This window comes from Panulirus ornatus, chromosome 38, assembly GCF_036320965.1.
Source record: "Panulirus ornatus isolate Po-2019 chromosome 38, ASM3632096v1, whole genome shotgun sequence".
Lineage (NCBI taxonomy): Eukaryota > Metazoa > Arthropoda > Malacostraca > Decapoda > Palinuridae > Panulirus > Panulirus ornatus.
This window is the reverse complement of record NC_092261.1, coordinates 6526667-6552477: the sequence shown is the minus strand read 5'-3', so window position 1 is coordinate 6552477 and position 25811 is coordinate 6526667. Positions and strand designations below refer to the sequence as shown.

The 25811-nt window shown below is 40.8% G+C and overlaps 1 protein-coding gene across 5 annotated transcripts in view; it reads left to right on the top strand.

The window, feature by feature from the left end:
• LOC139760852 (polycomb protein SCMH1-like) overlaps positions 1-25811 on the top strand; it is a 96326-nt gene that overhangs the window by 28284 nt on the left and 42231 nt on the right. For 4 of the 5 annotated variants that reach the window (XM_071684546.1, XM_071684544.1, XM_071684545.1 and 1 more), the window contains 5 exons: positions 3306-3588; positions 8292-8407; positions 16935-17172; positions 18363-18548; positions 24655-24801. In XM_071684546.1, the coding sequence (XP_071540647.1) occupies positions 3306-3588; positions 8292-8407; positions 16935-17172; positions 18363-18548; positions 24655-24801 (970 nt within the window). The remainder of the gene's footprint in view (positions 1-3305; positions 3589-8291; positions 8408-16934; positions 17173-18362; positions 18549-24654; positions 24802-25811) is intronic. The other variant, XM_071684548.1, reaches the window with a different exon arrangement.

Here is a 25811-nt window from a genome sequence, read left to right as displayed (position 1 = left end):
CTCTCTTCTCACCCATAACATTTCATTTCTGAAAACCTTTACACGTATTCATTTTTGCCTCTTCAGGGTAATGATCAGACATCCCACCAGGCACCCCATTCAGATCGTTCACATCCAAAAGTCTCTCTCTTTTTTTTTCACACCTATCATCAGTGTGTAATTCAGTAAAGCTCTACTCATAAACATATAATTTTGTGTATCCCTATTTTTAAACCAGGTGTTCTTAGTCACCAGCCTTTTTTCAGGACACAACTCCATAAGCTAATCACCATTTCCATTCACATTACTGATTACACCCCCCCCCCCCCCCCATTATATCCTCAGTTGCCACATTACTCACCTTCACATTTAAATTACCCATCACTATTACTCGGTCTCTTGCACTAAAACTGCTGACACATTCACTAAGCTACTCCCAAAACACTTGCATCTCATGAATTTTTTTCTCATGGCCAAGTGCATAAGCACTGAAGGTCACCCTGCTCTCACAGTCTGCTTTCATTTTTACTCGCCTCAGTTTTGAGCTCCCATCCTTACACTCTTTTACATACTCCTACAACTACTGCTCCAGCTACCCCTTCCCTAGCTTTTGCCCTCACACCAACCCCTGTCTTTACTCCTAATCCATTTTCAAACCATTCTTCCCCTTTACCCTGGAGTTATGTTTCACTCAGAACCAGGTTCCTTTCTACAAGCATACTACCTATACCTTCTTTATTCTCATCTGGTCACATCTACACACATTCAGACTTTCCATCCTGAGCCTTCAAGGAGGATAAGCACTCCCTGCTTGGCTCTTTCTTTTGTTCTATCTTTTAGAAATTGAAAGTTTCCAGTCCCCTGCTTCTCTCCCCCTTAATCTGTTTCTTTGACATACCAGAAATATGGTGGTAGAATTCTTTCTCCCCTACACCTAGCAAATGTTAGGGGCTTTTAGATGCAGACACTAAAGTTATATCTAAGGGGAAAAATGAACCAACACTGTGGCATGGGGCAAATGGGTTAAGTTTTACATTCTTATCTTGAGAGATAAGTTGGATTGTAATAGACTTGACTGTCTTATATATGTAAAAAGTATTCCTTAGAGATAAGTTGGATTGCAATAGCCTTGACTGTCTTATAAATGTGAAAAGTATTTCTTACAAGGTTTGATTAGTCTTTTGTATGATTTAAAGCAACTGTTTAGATGGAAAAGAATTTACAATATCTAAACAGGTCTCCATGTTTCTTAGAGGCTAATGTAGGATGCCCAATATTATTTAGATGTAATGGTGATGCCAAATACATATCTTTATTTATGGTGGAGCTTGAGCTGCCTTAAAGATTATACTTTCCATATCCATAGTTGTTATGGACACCGATTAAAGGGGTTGGGTGTTAAGGTAGGAACCTCACCCTCAGAAGTGACTACTACTTTAGTACAGTTAGAAACGGCTGTGGATGTTTTGCCTGCAATTTCCTTTAACAAGTTTGATGCATTTGGTCCATAGAGTTAAGAAGAGAGATGATGATAGGCTAAACTTCTTTGTAACATGCATATCTTGTGTTAAGGGGAATCTGGAACGTGCTGTAAAAAAAAAGAATCAGTAAGTCATTGTTTTTACCGGGGTTGACTTGCTGTCAGTGGATTGAACCAGGGCATGTGAAGTGTCTGGGGTAAACCATGGAAAGTTTTGTGGGGCCTGGATGTGGAAAGGGAGCTGTGGTTTTGGTGCATTACACATGACAGCTAGAGACAGAGTTACCGAATGTGGTCTTTGTTGCCATTTCCTAGCGCTGCCTTGCACGCGTGTGGGGGGAGTGGGGTGTCATTTCATGTGTGGAGGGGTGGCAACAGGAATGGATCAAAGCAGCAAGTATGAATATGTACATGTGTATATATGTATATGTTTGTGTATGTATATTTATGTATACGGTGAAATGTATAGGTATGTATATGTGCGTTTGTGGGTGTTCATGTCTATACATGTGTAAGTGGGTGGTTGGGAAATGTTTCTTCTTCTTTCTTTTATACTATTCGCCATTTCCCGCATTAGCGAGGTAGCGTTAAGAACAGAGGACTGGTTGGGAAATGTATAGGTATGTATATGTGCATTTGTGGGTGTTCATGTATATACATGTGTAAGTGGGTGGTTGGGCCATTCTTTCGTCTGTTTCCTTGTGGTACCTCATAAACGGGTGAGACAGCGACTAAGTATGATAGATATATATGAATATAGATACTTTCCTTTCATTCTTTTTCTCTTCTTTCTTTCATACTTGTCCACTATTTCGCTCATAAGTGAAAAGGCACCAGAAACGGACGAAGAAAAGGACTCACTTGTTCACATCCATTCTATAGCTATTATGTGTAATGCGCTCCTTTTATGAGTAGTATTTCTTTTCTTGCCTGTTTGCAGTTTCCTGTTTTAGTGAGGGTTAAGAAGAATGTGTGAGAGGAGGAACTTGAGAGAAAATATCTCAACAAAGACAGCATTAGCATTGCCCTCTGCCAGTGGCCTGTTAAGGGTGAGGCACAAAAGGCTAAGAAGTGGCACTGGAGTACACTAGATATGGTCACCACTTTGGAGGAGTTTTGGTTGGGACAGGTGTCAGAGATATAGATAGATAGATGTAATTTCAAACCTGTGTAAAGAGATGGGAAAGTTATGCAGGGCTTTAGAAAAAAAAAAGAAGGCAGAAATTAGGTTTAAGAGGCATTAAGCATAACCAGATGATGTTTACCGTACTGTCCAAACCTAAGTTTATAGAGGAAGTTATGAGGGGACAAAACACAGATCAAGCAAAGGAGGATGAAGTGGATTTGAAGGAAGTAGGGGAATTCGGTGTTAATTCATGAGTGTACAGGTACATCTGGTTTTCTTCTGAAGAAAGAAAATCATTTATATAAGGTGTGAATAGTTTAGAAAACTGGACAGACCCATGAGGGACAGTGTTGTCAATAGAGAAAGAGGAAGAGCTTAATCTGTGACATTTGCAGAGATAGATTGGCCTGAGAGAAAGGTAGATTAATGGGAATCAAGTGAGGGAGGAAGGCCAAAAGAGGGGAGCATGGAGAAAAGACCCTGTTGCCATTACCTGTCTGAAGTTTTATATATATTAAGCGCAATAAAAAAGAATTCTCCAAAGTCTTCCAAACATGAGATGAGACAGAAATTATATAAGTAGGATAGGATATTCCCAGTGGATTGTGCCTTGTGAAGACATGCATGTTGATATTTGTGATTTCCTGATTAGCAAGTTTTTCATTGGAGTATATCTTGTTTAGAAATAGAAGTGATACTAATTGATTTTATCTTCAACAGGGTACCTGTGCCAACTGCGACAATGTTATTCGGTCCACACCAGTAAAATGTGAGACATCCTCTGGTCGTCGGCGAGAACTCTGCAGCAATGAGTGCCTTAAGGCCTGGGCTAAGAAAGAGAAGGAGAAGGAAAATGTAGAAGTTGAAGAGGAAGTGGGTATTGCTTCCTCATCCTTTTCTTCCATGACTACTCCACCCTCAAGCATGTCACCCTCCTCTGGAAATGGAGTGTCTCCCAGTGACAAGGCCCTCGACAGCATGGAAGTGGCTGCGGGTAGGAAAGGTAGATTGGAGGCTGTTTGCTAGTGTGAGAGATGTAAGCAAGAATCAGCTAGTTTAGGTAAGAGCTGCTGAAGATTACGGGTCGTGGGTGTAATGGTTGAAGCCATCACTCTTGTGAGTTTGATGAGTACATTTTTTGTGAGATCCTGTAAATATTAAGCTGCTTATGCTGCAGCCCTTTTTGTTGTAAATTGGATTTCATACAAGTTAATTTCTGTGGATCACAATCTTTAAAGATTACAAAATACAAATGACATTTTGTTAAATAGCTTTGGGATGTTTCAGAAAAGTTTTTTAGTCCAGAATGGTCAGAATTGCAATATAAATTTAAGTGTTTAGGAAGCAGGTATTTGATTATAAATTACTATTCCTATTTCAAGGAAATGAACTAGCAAAAGGTTGACTAGTTTAAGGCAAACGAGTTACCTATAGAATACAGTAAAATGACAACTTGTTGCAATAATTGTGTGTAGGATGAAGTTGGGCAGTGATCCATGGAGATTGCTTGTTTATTTGTTATTACAGTGAAGTATGAAAAGGCATGTCATTGTGAACAGTATAAAGGTAGTGCTTAAACATTACATTTTATGTAGCTTGATTTACTTTTTGTTGTTATTTGTTGATTAGGCATACCCTTTGTTTTAAGCAGGGTAGCACATAGAAGAATATCTTTGAGCATTTCAAATACAGCTCCTTACTACAGATTTTCATCCTGAAAACATACATTTAAGGATATGACTAGGGTATAATCAATACAGAAATTATACTACTGCCTTTTGCTTCTTCTCTGTGAAACTCGTTTATATAAACAAGGAAAGTGTAAGTATTACTCCAACCTAAGGGACATATTAGATGACTGACTAAGTAACTATCAGATCTCTGACTTCATTCTATTCAGTCGTTTTTGCTCCAAGGGTGGAGTTTGCTCTTACTATAGTATATCTCCCACTGCTTACCAGGTCGATCTTGAGTGTCCTAATTTTAATACCATCTCAAAATTTCTCTACCATCTGTAATTCTGCTGTTATATCTCATGCATTTTCCTCAGTTCCTCTGTGTACAACTCTGGACTATTTTGCTTCCTGCCATGATATATTGAACTTTTACGCATCCACTGGCTGAAACCATCTGTGCAGATGCATGATTTCACTTGTTATAGAGACTTCAGAAGTGGCCTCCCCCTTGAGGGAGTTCCAGTTGAGAACAGACATCAGAGGTATAGATTGATAGTGGTTTTGTTTCCCCTAGTTTGGAATCTGCTCACTCATCATGGATCTGTTCCTTCATCTCTCTGTAACTGGAGTGGAATCAATCACAAACCTTCCATCATCATTCTTTTGGTTCATCCCTTCCTGTATGCTGAGTTGATGCTTTCTCTCTCTTTCTCAGGTATTATTTGGTCACTGTTCTCTTGAGCTGTCTTCATATGGCCTTGCCACAAAAGCTTGGACCTGATGTCCTCCTGCTTCCCACAATTTCTGTGTGGAGACTGACCTCTTGAAGATTGACCATTATGATATCCCCCTTCTTTCCTTGAGCAATGGAATTAAGCTGAGGAATTTTCTTCTTCCTTTCATTGTTCTCTCCTTTTATAACCTTCCTGTCTTTTAGAGTCAGGTTTTAAGCTCCTTTGGAGCTCTGATTAATTTCTACATTCTTTTTTCACTTTATTTCTTTTACCCAAGATGACCTTTGATTGGGTAATGTTTTGCATGTGCCATTTTGGTCTCTGAAAAAATAAAAGATAGAGGTAAGAAATAAGGAGTTCAAGTAAGAGGATAATGAGAAAAGGCAGAGATATTGTTGATTTTAGTAAGTGTTTATGGAACTAGGAGTGGGAGAATGGAAGAAGTATAGGATGAGTATGGAAATATCTAGAGTGGCTGACAAAGCACATTAAAGTGATTAGGACTGAAGATGTTGAACAGGAGAATAATCAAATTTTAGTGAGGTAGATGAGTGTGGATGTATAGAAAGACTTGCAGACATAAGATGAAGACCGAATGAGGGAACATATACAAATGTGCATATTGTATGTGTGGTTGGTTGTATTTAGAGTATTGCAGTAAATGGAGTGCTTAAATGGGAAGCTTTTATTGCTGTTTTTTCATATTTCTGTATGTTAGTACTAGCTTATATGTGACTTTTCCCAATGTAGTGCTTCCATAGATGATAGGGACTGGCGTATGTATGACTTTCTTATAGCAGTGCTTTTGTAGATAATTAGAACCAACTGATCTATAACTTATCTTATAGTGTGCCTCTCCATAAGTTATTAGGATCAGGCAATGTGTTAGTTGAAAATGAAATATAACTTATAAGTTTTGTATATATCTTGGTTGATTAAGATCATTCCACCAGTACTGAGGATACAGGGATTTATACTATTAACTGTGACCTTCCATCTGTGTTTGGCACATTTATGTTTCTAAAAGCTTATTAGGTATGCAGTTTTTGTCCCATTTTCTAGGAAAGAGGTAATACCCCTTTTTCTTTCTTTTAATAGATTGTAATGTAATATGTTTTGATCAACTAAATCAGTTTTTCCCATTGTTAGGATAAAGTTTAAGAAATGTGTATTTACCATAATTTTTTCAAGATTTAGAAAAATGTGAATAAAATCATGGTTATTTGATTCAGTGAGGTTGAGGTTATAAGGTTTAGCAGGGTTGAGGGACAAGTTAGTTGGGATGTAATTTTGAATGGGGAAAAATCGGAGGAAGTGAAGTGTTTTAGATACCTGGGAGTGAACTTGGCAGCAAGTGGAACCATGAAAGCAAATGCGAGTCATAGGGTGGGGGAGGAGGCGAAGGTTCTGGAAGCGATGAAGAATGTATGGAAGGAGAGAATGTTATTTCAGAGAACAAAAATGGGTATGTTTGAAGGAATAGTAGTTCCAACATATTGTATGGTTGCTAGGCATGGACTATAGATAGTGTTGCGCAGAGGAGGGTGGATGTGTTGGAAATGAAGATTTTGAGGTCAATATGCGGTTTGATTATGTAATGAACGGGTAAGAGAGATGTTTGGTAGTAAAAAGAGTGTGGTTGAGAGAGCAGAAGAGGGTGTGTTGAAATGGTTTGGACATATGGAAGTAAGGAAAAGTTGACAAAGAGAATATTCGTACATTTCAGAATTGGCGGAAACATATGAGAGTGAATGTGAATAAAAACAAGGTTGTTAGGCTCAGCAGGGTTGAGGGAAAAGTTAGTTGGGGTGTGGTAATAAAACTGAGTTTGATTAAGAGAGCAGTAGACAGTGTGCTGAAATAGTGTAGACATATGGAGAGAATTAGTGAGGAAAGGTGGACAAAGAGGTTATATGTGACAGAAGTGGAGGGAACAAGGAGAAAGGGGGGACCAAGCTGGAGATGGAAGGAGGGGAGCAGGTGAAAAAGATATTGAGCGATCGGGGCCCAGAACATGCAGGAGGGTGAAAGGCATGCACGGAATAGAATGTCAGTGGACAGAACCAGGGCATGTGAAGTGCCCAGGGTAAACCATGGAAAGGTCTGAGGAGCCTGGATGAGGATAGAGAGCTGTGGTTTCGGTGCATTACACAACATGACAGCTAGAGAATGGATGTGAGCAGATATGGCCTTTTTTCTGTTCCCTGGCACTGCCTCTAACACAGGAAATGGCGATCAAGTATGAAAAAAAAAAGATACATTTATCTGGGGGATAAGGGAGAAAGAAAAGTTGCCCATGTATTTCCTGCATGTGGTGGAATGCGACTAAAAATGTTGGGAGTGGCGGGCTGGAAATTGTCCTCTTCCATTTGAATTTCCAAAGAATGGAACAGAGAAGGGGGCCATGTGAGGTTTTTTCCTCTAAGGCTCAGTTATATGTTCTTGGTACTACCTTGCTAATACAGGAAATGGCAAATAGGTATGTAAGAAAGAAAAGAAAGATACATGGACTGAATCAGGACATGTGAAAGAACAGAGGACTGAGCCTTTAAGGGAATATCCTCACTTGGCCCCCTCCTCTGTTCCTTCTTTAGGAAAACTAAAAACGATAGGTAGGATTTCCAGCCCCCCGCCCCCTTCCCTTTTAGTCGCCTTCTACAATACGCAGGGAATACGTGGGAAGTATTCTTTCTCCCGTATCCCCAGGGATAGATATTGAAATATATCTGGGTGATTGGTGCTTTCTCTTTGCTGGCATGGCCCCATGATCTTTTTTTGCATTTTGCATTGTTGGGATAATTCTCTACTGTATTTAATTAGGTATTATTAATGCATATTGTGTCTTATACATGCAACATATATTACATTTTCTGCTTTGCAGCATAGATGTTGTATTTTGATTTGAGTGGTGAAATGAAATGTTTTAAGTTCAGTACTCTTTATTGGTAACAGATCATAGTTGTATGTGAAGTTGTTCAGTTGTCTACGCCTTGTTCATTCAACACCGTGGGAATTAAGATGGATTGTTGATTTCAAATGCTTCATGAGCTGCCATGTTAGATGTGTTACAGTGATTTCCTTATATCATACTAAGTGTAACAGCTGATATTGTGATTGGAAAGTTTTCAGAAAAGTTCTATGATTACAGATTGGGAGGTCATATGAGGGATGTAACTTGTGAATGACATGCACAACATTGAATTGACAAGGTTCTGTATTGTAGATGCATGAAAACATTCTATTGGGAAGCATTATATCTGCTGTTGATTCTGATATATGAGCAAACCTAATTACAGGTCGTGGTCTGAATGCTGCTGCATTAGCCCAGATGGAGGCCGCTGCAGAGTTTAATTGGGAAGACTACCTCAGAGAGACCAGCTCAGTTCCATCTCCTGCCAAATGTTTCAAACAGGTAACTAAGAATAAAGGCTTTTCTCTGTTATCTTCACTAATAATATATTTTATACTTAATTGCCTCCCACTTTAGCAAGGTAGCCTTAGGAGCAAACAAACTGGTTTTGCTAGCATACACCCAATTTCTACTTGTCATATATAATATACATAAATCAGAAGAAAACTGAGAGTAAATGTGAATAAGAGCAAGGTTATTTAGATTCAGTAGGGACAAGTCAGTTGGAAGGTAAGTTTGAATGGAGAAAAACTGGAGGAAGCGAAGTGTTTTAGATATGTGGGAGTGGATTTGGCAGCAGATGGAACCATGGAAGCGGAGGTGAGTCACAGGGTGAGAGAGGGGGCAAAGGTTCTGGGAGCATTGAAGAATGTGTGTAAGGCGAGAACGTTATCTTGGAGAGCAAAAGTGGGTATGTTTGAAGGAATAGTGGTTCCAACAATGTTATATGGTTGCGAGGCATGGGCTATAGATAAGGCTGTGGGTAGGAGGGTGGATGTGTTGGAAATGAGATGTTTGAGGTGGTTTGATCGAGTAAGTAATGGAAGGGTAAGAGAAGTGTATAGTAATGGAAAGAGTATGGTTGAGAGAGAAGAGGGTGTATTGAAATGGTTTGGTCACATGGAGAGAATGAGTGAGGAAAGATTGACAAAGAGGATATGTGTGTCAGAGGTGGAGGGAATGAGGAGAAGTGAGAGACCAAATTGGAGGTGGAAAGATGGAGTGAAAACGATTTTGAGCAATTGGAGCCTGAACATAAAGGAGAGTGAAAGGCGTGCAAGGAATAGAGTGAATTGGAACAATGTGGTATACCAGGTTGACGTGCTGTCAATGGATTGAGCCAGGGCATGTGAAGCTTCTGGGGTAAACCATGGAAAGTTTTGTGGGGCCTGGATGTGGAAAGGGAGCTGTGGTTTCGATGCTAAGGACTGAGTGTGAACAAATGTGGCCTTTTGTCTTTTCCTAGCACTACCACGCAGGGGGGAGTGAGTGATGATATTCCATGTGTGGCAGGATGGCGATGGGAGTGGATAAAGGCAGAAAGTATGGATATGTACATGTGTATATATGTATGTGTCTGTGTATGTATATGTATGTATACGTTAAAATGTATAGGTATGTATATGTGCATGTGTGAGTGTGTATGTGGGAGGGTTTGGCCATGCTTTCCTCTGTTTCCTAGCGCTACCTCGCTAATGTGGGAGACAGCGACAAAGTATGATAAGATAATGAAAATGATTAGAAAGGGTAGTGAGTGGTGGGATGAAGAAGTAAGATTATTAGTGAAAGAGAAGAGAGAGGCATTTGGACGATTTTTGCAGGGAAAAAATGCAATTGAGTGGGAGATGTATAAAAGAAAGAGACAGGAGGTCAAGAGAAAGGTGCAAGAGGTGAAAAAGAGGGCAAATGAGAGTTGGGGTGAGAGAGTATCATTAAATTTTAGGGAGAATAAAAAGATGTTCTGGAAGGAGGTAAATAAGTGCGTAAGACAAGGGAGCAAATGGGAACTTCAGTGAAGAGCGCAAATGGGGAGGTGATAACTAGTAGTGGTGATGTGAGAAGGAGATGGAGTGAGTATTTTGAAGGTTTGTTGAATGTGTTTGATGATAGAGTGGCAGATATAGGGTGTTTTGGTCGAGGTGGTGTGCAAAGTGAGAGGGTTAGGGAAAATGATTTGGTAAACAGAGAAGAGGTAGTAAAAGCTTTGCGGAAGATGAAAGCCAGCAAGGCAGCAGGTTTGGATGGTATTGCAGTGGAATTTATTAAAAAAGGGGGTGACTGTATTATTGACTGGTTGGTAAGGTTATTTAATGTATGTATGACTCATGGTGAGGTGCCTGAGGATTGGCGGAATGTGTGCATAGTGCCATTGTACAAAGGCAAAGGGGATAAGAGTGAGTGCTCAAATTACAGAGGTATAAGTTTGTTGAGTATTCCTGGTAAATTATATGGGAGGGTATTGATTGAGAGGGTGAAGGCATGTACAGAGCATCAGATTGGGGAAGAGCAGTGTGGTTTCAGAAGTGGTAGAGGATGTGTGGATCAGGTGTTTGCTTTGAAGAATGTATGTGAGAAATACTTAGAAAAGCAAATGGATTTGTATGTAGCATTTATGGATCTGGAGAAGTCATATGATAGAGTTGATAGAGATGCTCTGTGGAAGGTATTAAGAATATATGGTGTGGGAGGCAAGTTGTTAGAAGCAGTGAAAAGTTTTTATCGAGGATGTAAGGCATGTGTACGTGTAGGAAGAGAGGAAAGTGATTGGTTCTCAGTGAATGTAGGTTTGCGGCAGGGGTGTGTGATGTCTCCATGGTTGTTTAATTTGTTTATGGATGGGGTTGTTAGGGAGGTGAATGCAAGAGTTTTGGAAAGAGGGGCAAGTATGAAGTCTGTTGGGGATGAGAGAGCTTGGGAAGTGAGTCAGTTGTTGTTCGCTGATGATACAGCGCTGGTGGCTGATTCATGTGAGAAACTGCAGAAGCTGGTGACTGAGTTTGGTAAAGTGTGTCAAAGAAGAAAGTTAAGAGTAAATGTGAATAAGAGCAAGGTAATTAGGTACAGTAGGGTTGAGGGTCAAGTCAGTTGGGAGGTAAGTTTGAATGGAGAAAAACTGGAGGAAGTGAAGTGTTTTAGATATCTGGGAGTGGATCTGGCAGCGGATGGAACCATGGAAGCGGAAGTGGATCATAGGGTGGGGGAGGGGGCGAAAATCCTGGGAGCCTTGAAGAATGTGTGGAAGTCGAGAACATTATCTCGGAAAGCAAAAATGGGTATGTTTGAAGGAATAGTGGTTCCAACAATGTTGTATGGTTGCGAGGCATGGGCTATGGATAGAGTTGTGCGCAGGAGGATGGATGTGCTGGAAATGAGATGTTTGAGGACAATGTGTGGTGTGAGGTGGTTTGATCGAGTAAGTAACGTAAGGGTAAGAGAGATGTGTGGAAATAAAAAGAGCGTGGTTGAGAGAGCAGAAGAGGGTGTTTTGAAATGGTTTGGGCACATGGAGAGAATGAGTGAGGAAAGATTGACCAAGAGGATATATGTGTCGGAGGTGGAGGGAACGAGGAGAAGTGGGAGACCAAATTGGAGGTGGAAAGATGGAGTGAAAAAGATTTTGTGTGATCGGGGCCTGAACATGCAGGAGGGTGAAAGGAGGGCAAGGAATAGAGTGAATTGAATCGATGTGGTATACCGGGGTTGACGTGCTGTCAGTGGATTGAATCAGGGCATGTGAAGCGTCTGGGGTAAACCATGGAAAGCTGTGTAGGTATGTATATTTGCGTGTGTGGACGTATGTATATACATGTGTATGGGGGTGGGTTGGGCCATTTCTGTCGTCTGTTTCCTTGCGCTACCTCGCAAATGCGGGAGACAGCGACAAAGCAAAAAAAAAAAAAAAATATATCACTTTAAACCAGATATTCCCAATCATCAGTTTTTTCTTTCAGCACACAAATCCACAAGCTCTTCACCATTTCCATTCACAACATTGAAAATACCCAGTGCACACCAATTATACCCTCCACTGCAACATTACTCACCACATTCAAATCACCCATCACTAATACCCAGTCTCATGCACCAAAACCTCTGATGCGCTCACCCCACTGCTTCCAAGCATTCACCTCTCATGATCTTACTTTTCATGACCAGGTGCATAAGCACCAGTAATCACCCATCTCTCGCCATCCACTTTCAGTTTTACCTTCATCAGTCATCAATCTAGAATTCACTTCTTGCACTCTATCATGCATTCCCACGACTCTTGCTTCAGGAGCAGTGCTACTCCTGCCTTAACTCTTGTCCTCACAACAACACGGCTTTACTCCCAAGACGTGTCCAAAACATTCTTCTCATGTGCCCTTGAGCATCATTTCAGTCAGAGCCTGAACATCCAGTTTTTTCCTCAAACGTACTACCTAGCTCTCCTATCTTCTCATCTTGGTTACATCCACACACATATGCATAATCATACTAGCTTGCCTTCATCCATTCCCGGTGCCACCCTGCCCCACAGGAAACAGCATCATCACCCTGCGTCAGCGAGGTAGCACCAGGAGAACAGACAAAGAAAGGCCCATCCACTCGTATACACACTTATTTACATTTATTTTTATTTTTTATTTTTTTTCATTATTATTATACTTTGTCACTATCTCCTGTGTTAGCGAGGTAGCACAAGGAAACAGATGAAAGAATGGCCCAACCTACCCACATACACATGCATATACATGAACCCCCACACATGTACTTATACATACCTATACATTTCAGCGTATGCATACATATACATATCAACAGAAAACCGACAAACAAAAATTATTTCGTATGCTCGCTCAACCAGTGGAAGAACAAGGTATATCAACTGTTCTAGGATAGCAGCAGAGGTAGCCAATAGAGACTAGAGTTCCAGAAAAGGAAGGAGCCAATGAAGAAGAGCACAGTTTGATCCGACATAACTCTGGTTCGGCCTGAGTTTATATTAGCATGTTTTCCTTATAATTCTGCCAGTTCCCTGATGAAGACTTTTGTCAAAATTTTGGAGTAGAATTCGAGTCCCATGACTTTTTCCACTCACCTCTTCCCCAATCTATATATCAACCTAAGTGTATGTATCTCTGAATACTTATGAGATTTTGCAAAAATGGCAGGACTAGCATGTACTCTCACTGCATACCTTTCTTGCTAGATTACAGTATTCTTCTCTACCATCACACCTCACAGTTGGATTCCTATCATAATTCATCCAGGATGGACTACTCATAAGTCCAGTCTTTTGCATACTTTTTGATCTTTCCATCCTTATGTCTGATTTTTTTTTTTTTTTTTTTTTTTTTTTTTTGCCGGTCTCCCGCGTTTGCGAGGTAGCACAAGGAAACAGACGAAAGAAATGGCCCAACCCACCCCCATACACATGTATATACATACGTCCACACACGCAAATATACATACCTACATAGCTTTCCATGGTTTACCCCAGACGCTTCACATGCCCCGATTCAATCCACTGACAGCACGTCAACCCCGGTATACCACATCGCTCCAATTCACTCTATTCCTTGCCCTCCTTTCACCCTCCTGCATGTCTGATACCTCTTTGATTTGTTTCTGAGAAGTACTTTCAACTTAATTCTGTATCTTCCATTCTGTAATGCTTTCAGATTTAAAAGATTGCTCTATGCCCTCTGTTTGTTACCATGCATATATTTTCATGGATTTCTCCCTTCTATTTTTGCAGTAGAGCTCATGCTCAATCAGCTTTTTGTGCTAATTTAATTACTCCAGTCTGTTAGTTGTGCTTGTGAAGTGTTTCTTGTCCTTTCTGACTTTTCTGTCTTCGTGTGTTGGACAGTGTACCATACAGCATAGCAGTATTTTGTTTTTTGCTTCTTGTTTAAGCATTAAACATTTCCAATATTAGTTTTCTTTCTCTTGTTAAGGGTTTATAACAAAGCAAAAGCATGTATGTTATTTGCTCCTGGGTTTTGCCTAGTCAGTTTCCTTGAGTTATATTTGGAGAAACGATCCACACCAGTGGACTTGTTGACAGTATTGATTGTAATCATATACAAGAGTATGTACTATGCTTCTACATCAAAATAGATCTTCATTTTTTCTTTGAGGCAGTAATAGTAATTGTAATGATTTTAATGTTATTGGTTGTTGTGTTAGTGATCGTGCTGATGCAGTCTTGGTAGTTTCTGATGTTCTCAGTATTGATTCTTGCAGAGCTGATTCTGCACTCTCTTGGTTGTGTCGTTGCCATTGAAATTGTAACAGAGCTTGTGGTGGGTGGTGCTGTCTCATGCTTACTACTCCTTTCTGCTCCTGTTTCTGCAGCTACTGTTACTACTCTTCCAATATCCCTCCTTTACTTGTTGTCTGCTTTACTTTTTCCATCATCATTTCATTGTACCATTTTCTCCTCTTCTTCCCTACCTCCACTTTCTGTTTCTCTTCATTGTTTTCATTCTTTCTTTCCCCTGCTTCTCATTACTTATCTTTATTCTGTCATCCATGACTTTTTGATGGTCATTATCCTTTTTATTTTCTGGACATTCTTTATTAGCCTTGACACACACAGGTATATATGATGTGTTTTTTTTTTTTTTTTTTTTTTTTTTTTTTTTTTTTTTTTTTTACTTTGTCGCTGTCTCCCGCGTTTGCGAGGTAGCGCAAGGAAACAGACGAAAGAAATGGCCCAACCCCCCCCCATACACATGTACATACACACGTCCACACACGGAAATATACATACCTACACAGCTTTCCATGGTTTACCCCGGATGCTTCACATGCCTTGATTCAATCCACTGACAGCACGTCAACCCCTGTATACCACATCGCTCCAATTCACTCTATTCCTTGCCCTCCTTTCACCCTCCTGCATGTTCAGGCCCCGATCACACAAAATCCTCTTCACTCCATCTCTCCACCTCCAATTTGGTCTCCCTCTTCTCCTCGTTCCCTCCACCTCCGACACATATATCCTCTTGGTCAATCTTTCCTCACTCATTCTCTCCATGTGCCCAAACCATTTCAAAACACCCTCTTCTGCTCTCTCAACCACGCTCTTTTTATTTCCACACATCTCTCTTACCCTTACGTTACTTACTCGATCAAACCACCTCACACCACACATTGTCCTCAAACATCTCATTTCCAGCACATCCATCCTCCTGCGCACAACTCTATCCATAGCCCACGCCTCGCAACCATACAACATTGTTGGAACTACTATTCCTTCAAACATACCCATTTTTGCTTTCCGGGATAATGTTCTCGACTTCCACACTTTTTCAAGGCTCCCAAAATTTTCGCCCCTCTCCCCCACCCTATGATCCACTTCCGCTTCCATGGTTCCATCCGCTGACAGATCCACTCCCAGATATCTAAAACACTTCACTTCCTCCAGTTTTTCACCATTCAAACTCACCTCCCAATTGACTTGACCCTCAACCCTACTGTACCTAATAACCTTGCTCTTATTCACATTTACTCTTAACTTTCTTCTTCCACACACTTTACCAAACTCCGTCACCAGCTTCTGCAGTTTCTCACATGAATCCGCCACCAGCGCTGTATCATCAGCGAACAACAACTGACTCACTCCCCAAGCTCTCTCATCCCCAACAGACTTCATACTTGCCCCTCTTTCCAAGACTCTTGCATTTACCTCCCTAACAACCCCATCCATAAACAAATTAAACAACCATGGAGACATCACACACCCCTGCCGCAAACCTACATTCACTGAGAACCAATCACTTTCCTCTCTTCCTACACGTACACATGCCTTACATCCTCGATAAAAACTTTTCACTGCTTCTAACAACTTGCCTCCCACACCATATATTCTTAATACCTTCCACAGAGCATCTCTATCAACTCTATCATATGCCTTCTCCAGATCCATAAATGCTACATACAAATCCATTTGCTTTTCTAAGTATTTCTCACATACATTCTTCAAAGCAAACACCTGATCCACACATCCTCTACCACTTCTGAAACCACACTGCTCTTCCCCAATCTGATGCTCTGTACATGCCTTCACTCTCTCAATCAATACCCTCCCATATAATTTACCAAGAATACTCAACAAACTTATACCTCTGTAATTTGAGCACTCACTCTTATCCCCTTTGCCTTTGTACAATGGCACTATGCACACATTCCGCCAATCCTCAGGCACCTCACCATGAGTCATACATACATTAAATAACCTTACCAACCAGTCAACAATACAGTCACCCCCTTTTTTAATAAATTCCACTGCAATACCATCCAAACCTGCTGCCTTGCCGGCTTTCATCTTCCGCAAAGCTTTTACTACCTCTTCTCTGTTTACCAAATCATTTTCCCTAACCCTCTCACTTTGCACACCACCTCGACCCAAACACCCTATATCTGCCACTCTGTCATCAGACACATTCAACATTAGTGAAAGAGAAGAGAGAGGCATTTGGACGATTTTTGCATGGAAAAAATGCAATTGAGTGGGAGAAGTATAAAAGAAAGAGACAGGAGGTCAAGAGAAAGGTGCAAGAGGTGAAAAAAAGGGCAAATGAGAGTTGGGGTGAGAGACTATCAGTAAATTTTAGGGAGAATAAAAAGATGTTCTGGAAGGAGGTAAATAGGGTGCGTAAGACAAGGGAGCAAATGGGAACTTCAGTGAAGGGCGTAAATGGGGAGGTGATAACAAGTAGTGGTGATGTGAGAAGGAGATGGAATGAGTATTTTGAAGGTTTGTTGAATGATGTGTGTATAGGGATAAAATTTGTTCTTACTGGACACCACTTGATGTTATGATGTTATGCTTTGAATGTGAAGTTATCTTTGGCAAGGTTGTATGATTGCCAACAGACAGTGAGGGGTAACATCTTGTCAGTGAACTTATGACTCCACAGAAATTCATTATTTTCTACTACTGACTGTGGTGCTGCTTGGAGCTGCACAAACCCCATAAAAGGGGTTATTATGTTGTATAGTTTCCATAATTATATAAGATCTTGAATAATTGCAGCACAAGATACCCCCAAAGAATGAATTCAAAATCGGAATGAAACTTGAAGCCTTAGACCCGCGGAATGTGACCTCAACATGCATTGCTACAGTTGTTGGTACTTTAGGCCCTAGATTGCGACTGAGACTGGATGGTTCAGATAACAAGAATGATTTCTGGCGTTTGGTCGACTGCAACAATGAGATACATCCTATTGGTCACTGTGAAGAACATGGAGGAATGCTACAGCCTCCTCTTGGTAAGTTCGGAAAGATGTTTCTTCCCAGTTTGATGTGGTTACTCAGTTAATTACAGCCACAGCAGCATGACACACTTACTTTCCCAATTTATGCTCTTAAGTAGATGTCATTGCAAGTGTAATAATTTTTTTTTTGCATTTTTTCATTTTCATGTTACTCGTAAGGTAGTTCTAAAAACAGATGTACAATGGGTGTCATGTGCTCACATCCTTTCTCTAGCTGTCATATATAATGCACAAAACTAAATCCCACCATCCTAAGCCAGTCTTTACACAGATTACTCCATGTTTTCCTTTGACTTGCTTGAAACACTCTAGTTCAGCACATTGCCCCTATGTGCACCATATTACTACAGTTCATTTGATCCCATGCAAGCCTGTCACCCTCTTACCCCATAATGACTGGGTTTGAATCATTTCCTATTTTATATCAGATGCTGCTCCGGCTTATTTGAACAGATCTGGCAATTTTGATAGTATACAGTGTGTTTTTCTGGGATATTATCGTATATTTCTGGGTTTTGTCCACCCTAAATGGTGGAGACTTACTGACTCTTTTCTTTGATATTTCAGATTACTTTCCTTTTATTTCACTTCATCTTATGTATTAATATTAATGATATGAATACAGTATAAAATATTTCTTGTAAGAGAGATACAGGTGTTTGGGTGGGTTTGTGCCCTGTACTTTTGTTTGCAATGTGCTGTCAGGCTGTTACGCCTCAAAAATAAATACTGGTACCATTCTGCCTGGCCACTTATAAAATCCTCAGTTAAAATGATATTCACCTATCTATCTGTATCCCTGACACTCATTCCCTTTGGGAAATTGAAGAGATGTGATAGTTAGACCAAAAGATTTTCCATAACTGGTGAACTTTAGTACACGATATTCACCTAACACAGTAATTTCTTGGAATTCATCAATTGCATTAATTGAGGAATGTATGTATATCTGAATGCACTGAGGCTGTATTCAGCTGACCCACCCAACAAAATTAGGATTCATGTTACTGATAATGGACTGGTACATAGTCAGTCTTTGATTTTCTTTATTATTTGGTAGTTATTGTGTAAAAGAAAATGTGGCCTGTAAAAGATATGTCTGTAGAAATCTTGGTCCAACCTGATTAGAGGTTGGATTATCCTTGTGTTTGTAATTAATACACTTATGTGGACTTATTTTCTAGGTTTTCGAATGAATGCATCTTCGTGGCCAATGTTCTTACTGAAGACCTTACACAATGCAGAAGTTTCTCCTCCACACATATTTCGTACAGAGCCACCAACTCCACCAAAGAATTATTTTGAAGTGGGCATGAAGCTGGAAGCTGTTGACAAGAAGAATCCTCAGCTCATTTGTGCTGCAACTGTTGGTAGGTTTTCCTCCGGTTTAATTTTGTTTTTAACTTTACTGGGTATTAAGCTGGAAGCTTCTGCTTATGTGTTGATCAAGAATTCAAAGTTGGCATTGGGTATGGTTGCAAATGATTAGAGAATCAACTGTAGGCATGGAAAGAAACTTTCCACATCGACATCCACATTCATGCCCCACAGACCTTTCCATGGTTTACCCCAGATGCTTCACATGCCCTGGTTCAATCCATTGACAGCACATTGACCCCTGTATACCACATCGTTCCAATTCACTCTATTCCTTGCATGCCTCTCACCCTCCTGTATGTTCAGGCCCCGTTCACTCGAAATCTTTTTCACTCCATCCTTCCACCTTCAATTTGGTCTCCTGCCTCCTTGTTTCCTCCACCTCTGACACATGTATCCTCTTTGTCAAGCTTTCCTCACTCATTCTCTCCTTGTGTCCAAACCATTTCAACACATCCTCATGTGCTGTCTCAACCACACTCTTTTTATTACCATACATCTCTCTTACCCTTTCATTACTTACTTGATCAAACCACCTCACACCACATATTGTCCTCAAACATTTCACTTCCAACACATCCACCCTCCTCCGCACAACCGTATCTATAGCCTATGCTTCGCAACCATATAACATGGTTGGAACCACTATTCCTTCAGTTATACCCATTTTTGCTCTCCAAGATAACGTTCTCGCCTTCCACACATTTTTCAACGCTTCCACAACCTTCGCTCCCTCCCCCACCCTGTGACTCACTTCTGCTTCCATGGTTCCATCTGCTGCTAAGTCCACTCCCAGATATCTAAAACACTTCACTTCCTCCATTTTTTCACCATTCAAACTTAGCTCTCATTTAACTTGTCCCTCAACTCTACTGAACCTAATAACCTTTGCTCTTATTCACATTTACTCTCAACTTTCTTCTTTCACACACATTTACCAAGCTCGGTCACCAACTTCTGCAGTTTCTCACCCGAATCAGCCACCAGCGCTGTATCATCAGCGAACAACAACTGACTCAATTCCCAAGCCCTCTCATCCAAAACAGACTGCATTCATGCCCCTCTCTCCAAAACTCTTGCATTCACCTCCCAAACCACTCCATCCATAAACAAATTAAACAACCGTGGTGACATCACACACCCCTTCTGCAAACCGACATACAGTGGGAACCAGTCACTTTCCTCTCTTCCTACTCTTACACATGCCTTACATTCTTTGTAAAAACTTTTCACTGTTTCTAGCAACTTACCTCCCACGCCATATACTCCAAAAACCTTCCTTAAAGCATCACTATCCACTCTATCATATGCCTTCTCCAGATCCATAAATGCCACATACAAATCCATTTCTTTTTCTAAATATCTCATATACATTCTTCAAAGCAAACACCTGATCTACACATCCTCTACCACTTCTGAAACCATGCTGCTCTTCCCCAATCTGATGCTCTGTACACACCTTTACCCTCCCACATAATTTCCCAGGAATACTCACCAAACTTATGCCTATCCCCTTTCCCTTTGTACAATGGCACTATGCATGCATCCTGCTGGTCCTCAGGCACTTCACCGTGGTCCATACTTACATTGAATATCCTTACCAACCAGTCAACAACACAGTCACCCCCTTTTTTGAAAAATTCCACTGCAATACTATCCAAACCCACTGCCTTGCTGGCTTTCATTTTCTGCAAGGCTTTCACTACCTCTTCTCTTCACCAAACCATTCTCCCTGACCCTCTCACTTCACACACCACCCTGACCTAAACAGCCTATATCTGCCACTCTATCATCAAACACATTCAGCAGACCAAAATATTCACTCCATCTCCTTCTCACTTCATCACTACTTGTTATTCCCTCCCCATTTACCCCCTTCACTGATGTTTCCATTTGTTCTCTTGTCTTATGCACTTTACTTACCTCCTTCCAAAACATCTTTTTATTCTCCATAAAACTTAATGGCACTCTCTCACCCTAACTCTCATTTGCCCTCTTTTTCACCCCATGCACCTTTCTCTTGACCTCCTGCCACTTTTTTTTATACGTCTCCCAGTCATTTGCACCACTTCCCTGCAAAAATTGTCCAAACTCCTCTCTTCTCTTTCACTAGCAATCTTACTTCTTCATCCCAACATTCACTACCCTTTCTAATCTGCCCACCTCCCACCTTTCTCATGCCACATGCATCTATTCTGCAAGCCCTCACTGCTTTCCTAAATACATCCCATTCCTCCCCCACTCCCCTTATGTCATTTGCTTTCACCTTTTGCTATTCTGCTCTCAATCTCTCATGGTACTTCCTCACACACATCTACTTTCCAAGCTCAATTACTCTCACCACTTTCGTCTCCAACATTCTCTCTTCTTTTCTGAAAACACCTACAAATCTTCACCTTTGCCTCCACAAGATAGCAATCAGACATCCCTCCAGCTACCCCTCTCAGCACATTAATATCTAAAAGTCTCTCTCTCGCACACATATCACTTAAAACATATCACTTAACACGTAATCCGATAATGCCCTTTGGCCGTCTCTCCTACTCACATATGTATACTTATATATATCCAATAGAGTGAATTTGATCGATGTGGTGTACCGGGGTTGACGTGTTGTCAGTGGATTGAATCAGGGCATGTGAAGCGTCTGGGGTAAGCCATGGAAAGCTGTGTAGGTATGTATATTTGCGTGTGTGGACGTGTGTGCATATACATGTGTATGGGGGTGGGTTGGGCCATTTCTTTCGTCTGTTTCCTTGCGCTACCTCGCAAACGTAGGAGACAGCGGCAAAAAAAAAAAAAAAAAATCTTTTTGAACCAGGTACTCCCAGTCACCTGACCTTTTTCAGTACACAAATCCACAAGCTCTTCACCATTTCCATTTACAACACTGAACACCCCATGTACACCAATTATACCCTCAACTGCCACATTACTCACCTTTACATTCAAATCACCCATCACTATAACCCAGTCTCATGCATCAAAGCTGCTAACACACTCATTCAGCTGCTCCCCAAACACTTGCCTCTCATGATCTTTCTTCTAATGCCCAGATGCATATGCACCAATAATCACCTATCTCTCTCCATCCACTTTCAGTTTTACCCATATCAGTCTATAGTTTACTTACACTCTGTCACATTTTCCCACAACTCCTGCTTCAAGAGGAGAGCTACTCCTTCCTTTGCTCTTGTCCTCTCATTAACTCCTGACTTTACTCCCAAGACATTCCCAAACCACTCTTCCCCTTTACCCTTGAGCTTCGTTTCACTCAGAGCCAAAAATCCAGGTTCCTTTCCTCAAACATACTACCTATCTCCTTTCTCATCTTGGTTACATCCACACACATTTAGACACCCCAGTCTGAGCCTTTGATGAGGATGAGCACTCCCTGCATGACTCCTTCTTCTGTTTCCCCTTTTAGAAATTTAAATACAATAAGGTAGGGGGGGGGGGGCGTTTCAACCCCCTGCTCCTGCCCCCTGTAGTTGAGTTCTACGACACATGGGAAATACATGGAAAGTATTATTTCTCCCATATCCCTTCGTCCATTCCTGTCGCTACCCCACCACACAGGAAATAGTAACGCTACCCCCACTTCAGCTAGGTAGTGCCAGGAAAACAGAAAAAAAAGGGCCACATTCATTCACACTCAGTCTCTAGCTCCCTATCCACATCCAGGCCCCACAGACCTTTCCATGCCTTACCCCAGACGCTTCACATGCCCTGGTTCAGTCCATTGATAGCACGTCGACCCTGGTATACCATATCGTTTCAGTTCACTCTATTCCTTGCACACCTCTCACCCTTCTTTATGTTCAGGCCCCGATTGCTCAAAATCTTTTTCACTCCATCCTTCCACAGCTCACTTTCCACATCCAGGCCCCACAAAACTTTCCATGGTTTACCCCAGATGCTTCACATTCCCTGGTTCAATCCATTGACAGAACATCGATCCCGGTGTGCCACATTGTCCCCATTCACTCTATTCCTTCCACGCCTTTCACTTTCCTTTATGTTTAGGCCTTGATCGCTCAGACTCTTTTTCCCTCCATCCTTCCTCCTCCAATTTGGTCTCCCAATTCTTTTCGTCACAGCACATATATGCACCTATATGCATATATACATGGATGGGAATGGATGAAGGCAGCAAGTATGGATATGTACATGTGTATATATGTATGTCTGTGTATGTATATGTATGTATATTTTGAAATGTATAGGTATGTATATGTGCGTGTGTGGGCGTTTATGTATATACATGTGTATGTGGGTGGGTTGGGCCATTCTTTCATCTGTTTCCTTGCACCATCTTGCTAACACGGGAGACAGCGATTAAGTATGATAAAAAGAAAATACATGTATAAAATGTTTGTATGTATATGTGCATGTGTGGGCATTTATGTATTTGCATGTGTATGTTGGTGGGTTGGGCCATTACTCATCTTTTTTTTGTGCTAACTTGCTAACGTGGGAAACCATGGTTAAGTATGATTATAATAAAAAATACATACATGCATATGTATAGACTTGCAAATACATACGTACACTTATGCATATTCATACTTGCTTCCAGTCATCCATTCCTGATGCAACCCCCTCCCCTACAGTAAAAAGCACAAATGCAGGAAGGAAAAGAAAAAGATAACATACATTCTCTACTTCTCCCTGACATATGATCACTGCCCCCAGCCTCAGTGAAGTAGTGCCAGGAAACAGACAAAGAAAGGCATATCCACTCACATCCATACACAACCTGTCATGTGATGCCCCGAAACCTCTTCTTCCTATCCAGCCCCAACAGACTTTTCCATGGTTTACCTTGGATGTTTCATGTGTTCTGGTTCAGTCTATTGATAGTATGTTAACCCCATTATACCACATTGTGGTATAATTGCTTATATACATTTGGCTTACCCCATGTAAATAGGATGTTTTTCATTATGATGGATAGTATGTAATGTTTACATGTGTGGATGGAGTGTGTGGCATATGGACATATGAAATGGTTTGGACATATGGAGAGAATGAATGAGGAGAGGTTGACAAAGAGGATACACGTCACAGACGTGGAGAGTAAAAGAATGGCATGACCAAAATGGAGATGGAAGGATGGAGTATGTGTATGTGTATTTGGGGCCTGGACATTCAGGAAGGTGAAAGGCATGCATAGGATATAGTGAACTGGAATGATGTGGTGTACAGGTGTTGATGTGCTGTCAGGGGACTGAACGAGGGCATATGAAGAGGTTGGGGATACTATGGGAAGGTCTTTAGGGCCTGATTGAGGGTGGGGAACTATTGTTTCGATGCATTACACATGACAGCTAGAGAAGGGATGTTAATGCTGTAATGTTCGTTAGCAAGGTAGTGCTAGGAATAAACAAAGAAAGGCCACATTTGCTCACATCCATTCTCTAGCTATCATATGTATGTATTTATGATGATAAGGAACCTCATTATCAGGAGCAGAAAGCTGATGGAAATTTTTGCTGCATGGATGATTTAAGTAAATTAGTTCGAAAAAATGAAAAATATTTCACAAATCAAGTTTAGGGATAGAACATCATAATTGCTATGAAACATGAAAAAACAAAAAGAAGCACAACTGTACAGTCTTGAAAGAATCAGAGAAAGTTAACAGAATGAGGGGCAGATGTCATTTTTAAACCTAAATGCCCCCTACATGGGACATGATAGTCTCTAGGGTTACAATTCAAAGACTATGAACAAAACTTCATGAATGACATATATTCGGTATTCTCCCAAGTGGTAGAATAAAGTTGACTGGAGTAAAAATGGAAACCCTTTAAAGGAGACCACGCACCTGGCAAAGATAAGTGATAGGTCATCCAGAAATTTTAACCAGATTGTCAACAACAAAAAATACGAGCCCTGCAATGTCACAGGCATTTCTTTATAGGTAAGTAGGGAGGTATGCTGTCTCTTTCTGTCTCCCTTCAAATAATCTCTGATCCAAAAAGTCCCTTATATGAGTGTTTTAAGCATGTGTTCTCAGCAGCCATGGATTTGAAAAAGACTTGAAATGAAAACTGTTTTAGGTTTTGAATTGATATTTTTTTTTTTCTTTCCAAGGTGCCGTGAATGGTGACATGATACATGTAACCTTTGATGGCTGGCGAGGAGCATTTGACTACTATTGTCGTTATGACTCTCGGGATATATTTCCTGTTGGCTGGTGTGCCATGTCTGGTCATCCATTGCAACCACCTGGCCAGATGTGTAAGTACAACAATTTAGACTCTTAGTGGTTTCCTAACAACCACTTGTTGGCAGATACAGTGTTGTTTTGATAGTTTTCATAGGTATGTGCCATTTACTGTTGTCCAGTATTGATCTGCTGAAATATCTTATTCATAATTTACTTGTATCAGTAATTTCCATCTTTTGCACAAACTTGTAATACCTTTTGTAATGAGGATGATTTTTTTTTTTTTCACATACCTAATTTCCTCAGTCAAATTAGCAAGGTAATATCATGAGCAGACAGTGTCCTTATTTGCACACTTCCACTTCTTAGCCATCATGTCTAATGCACAAAGTTCAGAGCTCACCATCCACAGCCAAGCCCCACAGACTACTCCAATGTTTACAGTGAGTTTCATATTCCCTGGTTCAGCCCATTGACAGCTGATTGCCCCTTATAGCAAATTGATCCAGTTCAGTCTATGCATGGCATGCATATTGCCTTCCTGAATGTCCATGTCTTGATATCCCAAAGCTAATATCATCCCATCCTTCCATTTAATTGCCTGACAGGGAAATTTATAGAAATGACAAGGAAATTTAGAGAAATTGGGCAAAATGTAAAAAATTTGGATATCATAAATGTAAAACTAGATTTTAGTGAGCATATTGAGAACATTGCACCATGTGGTGAGTGGTATTATTTTGAAAACTTTCTCTACAACATGGATGAAAGTGTTTATTATATAGGTTATTATTTTATTATACTTTGTCGCTGTCTCCCGCGTTTGCGAGGTAGCGCAAGGAAACAGACAAAAGAAATGGCCCAACCCCGCCCCATACACATGTATATACATACGTCCACACACGCAAATATACATACCTACACAGCTTTCCATGGTTTACCCCAGACGCTTCACATGCCTTGATTCAATCCACTGACAGCTCGTCAACCCCGGTATACCACATCGCTCCAATTCACTCTATTCCTTGCCCTCCTTTCACCCTCCTGCATGTTCAGGCCCCGATCACACAAAATCTTTTTC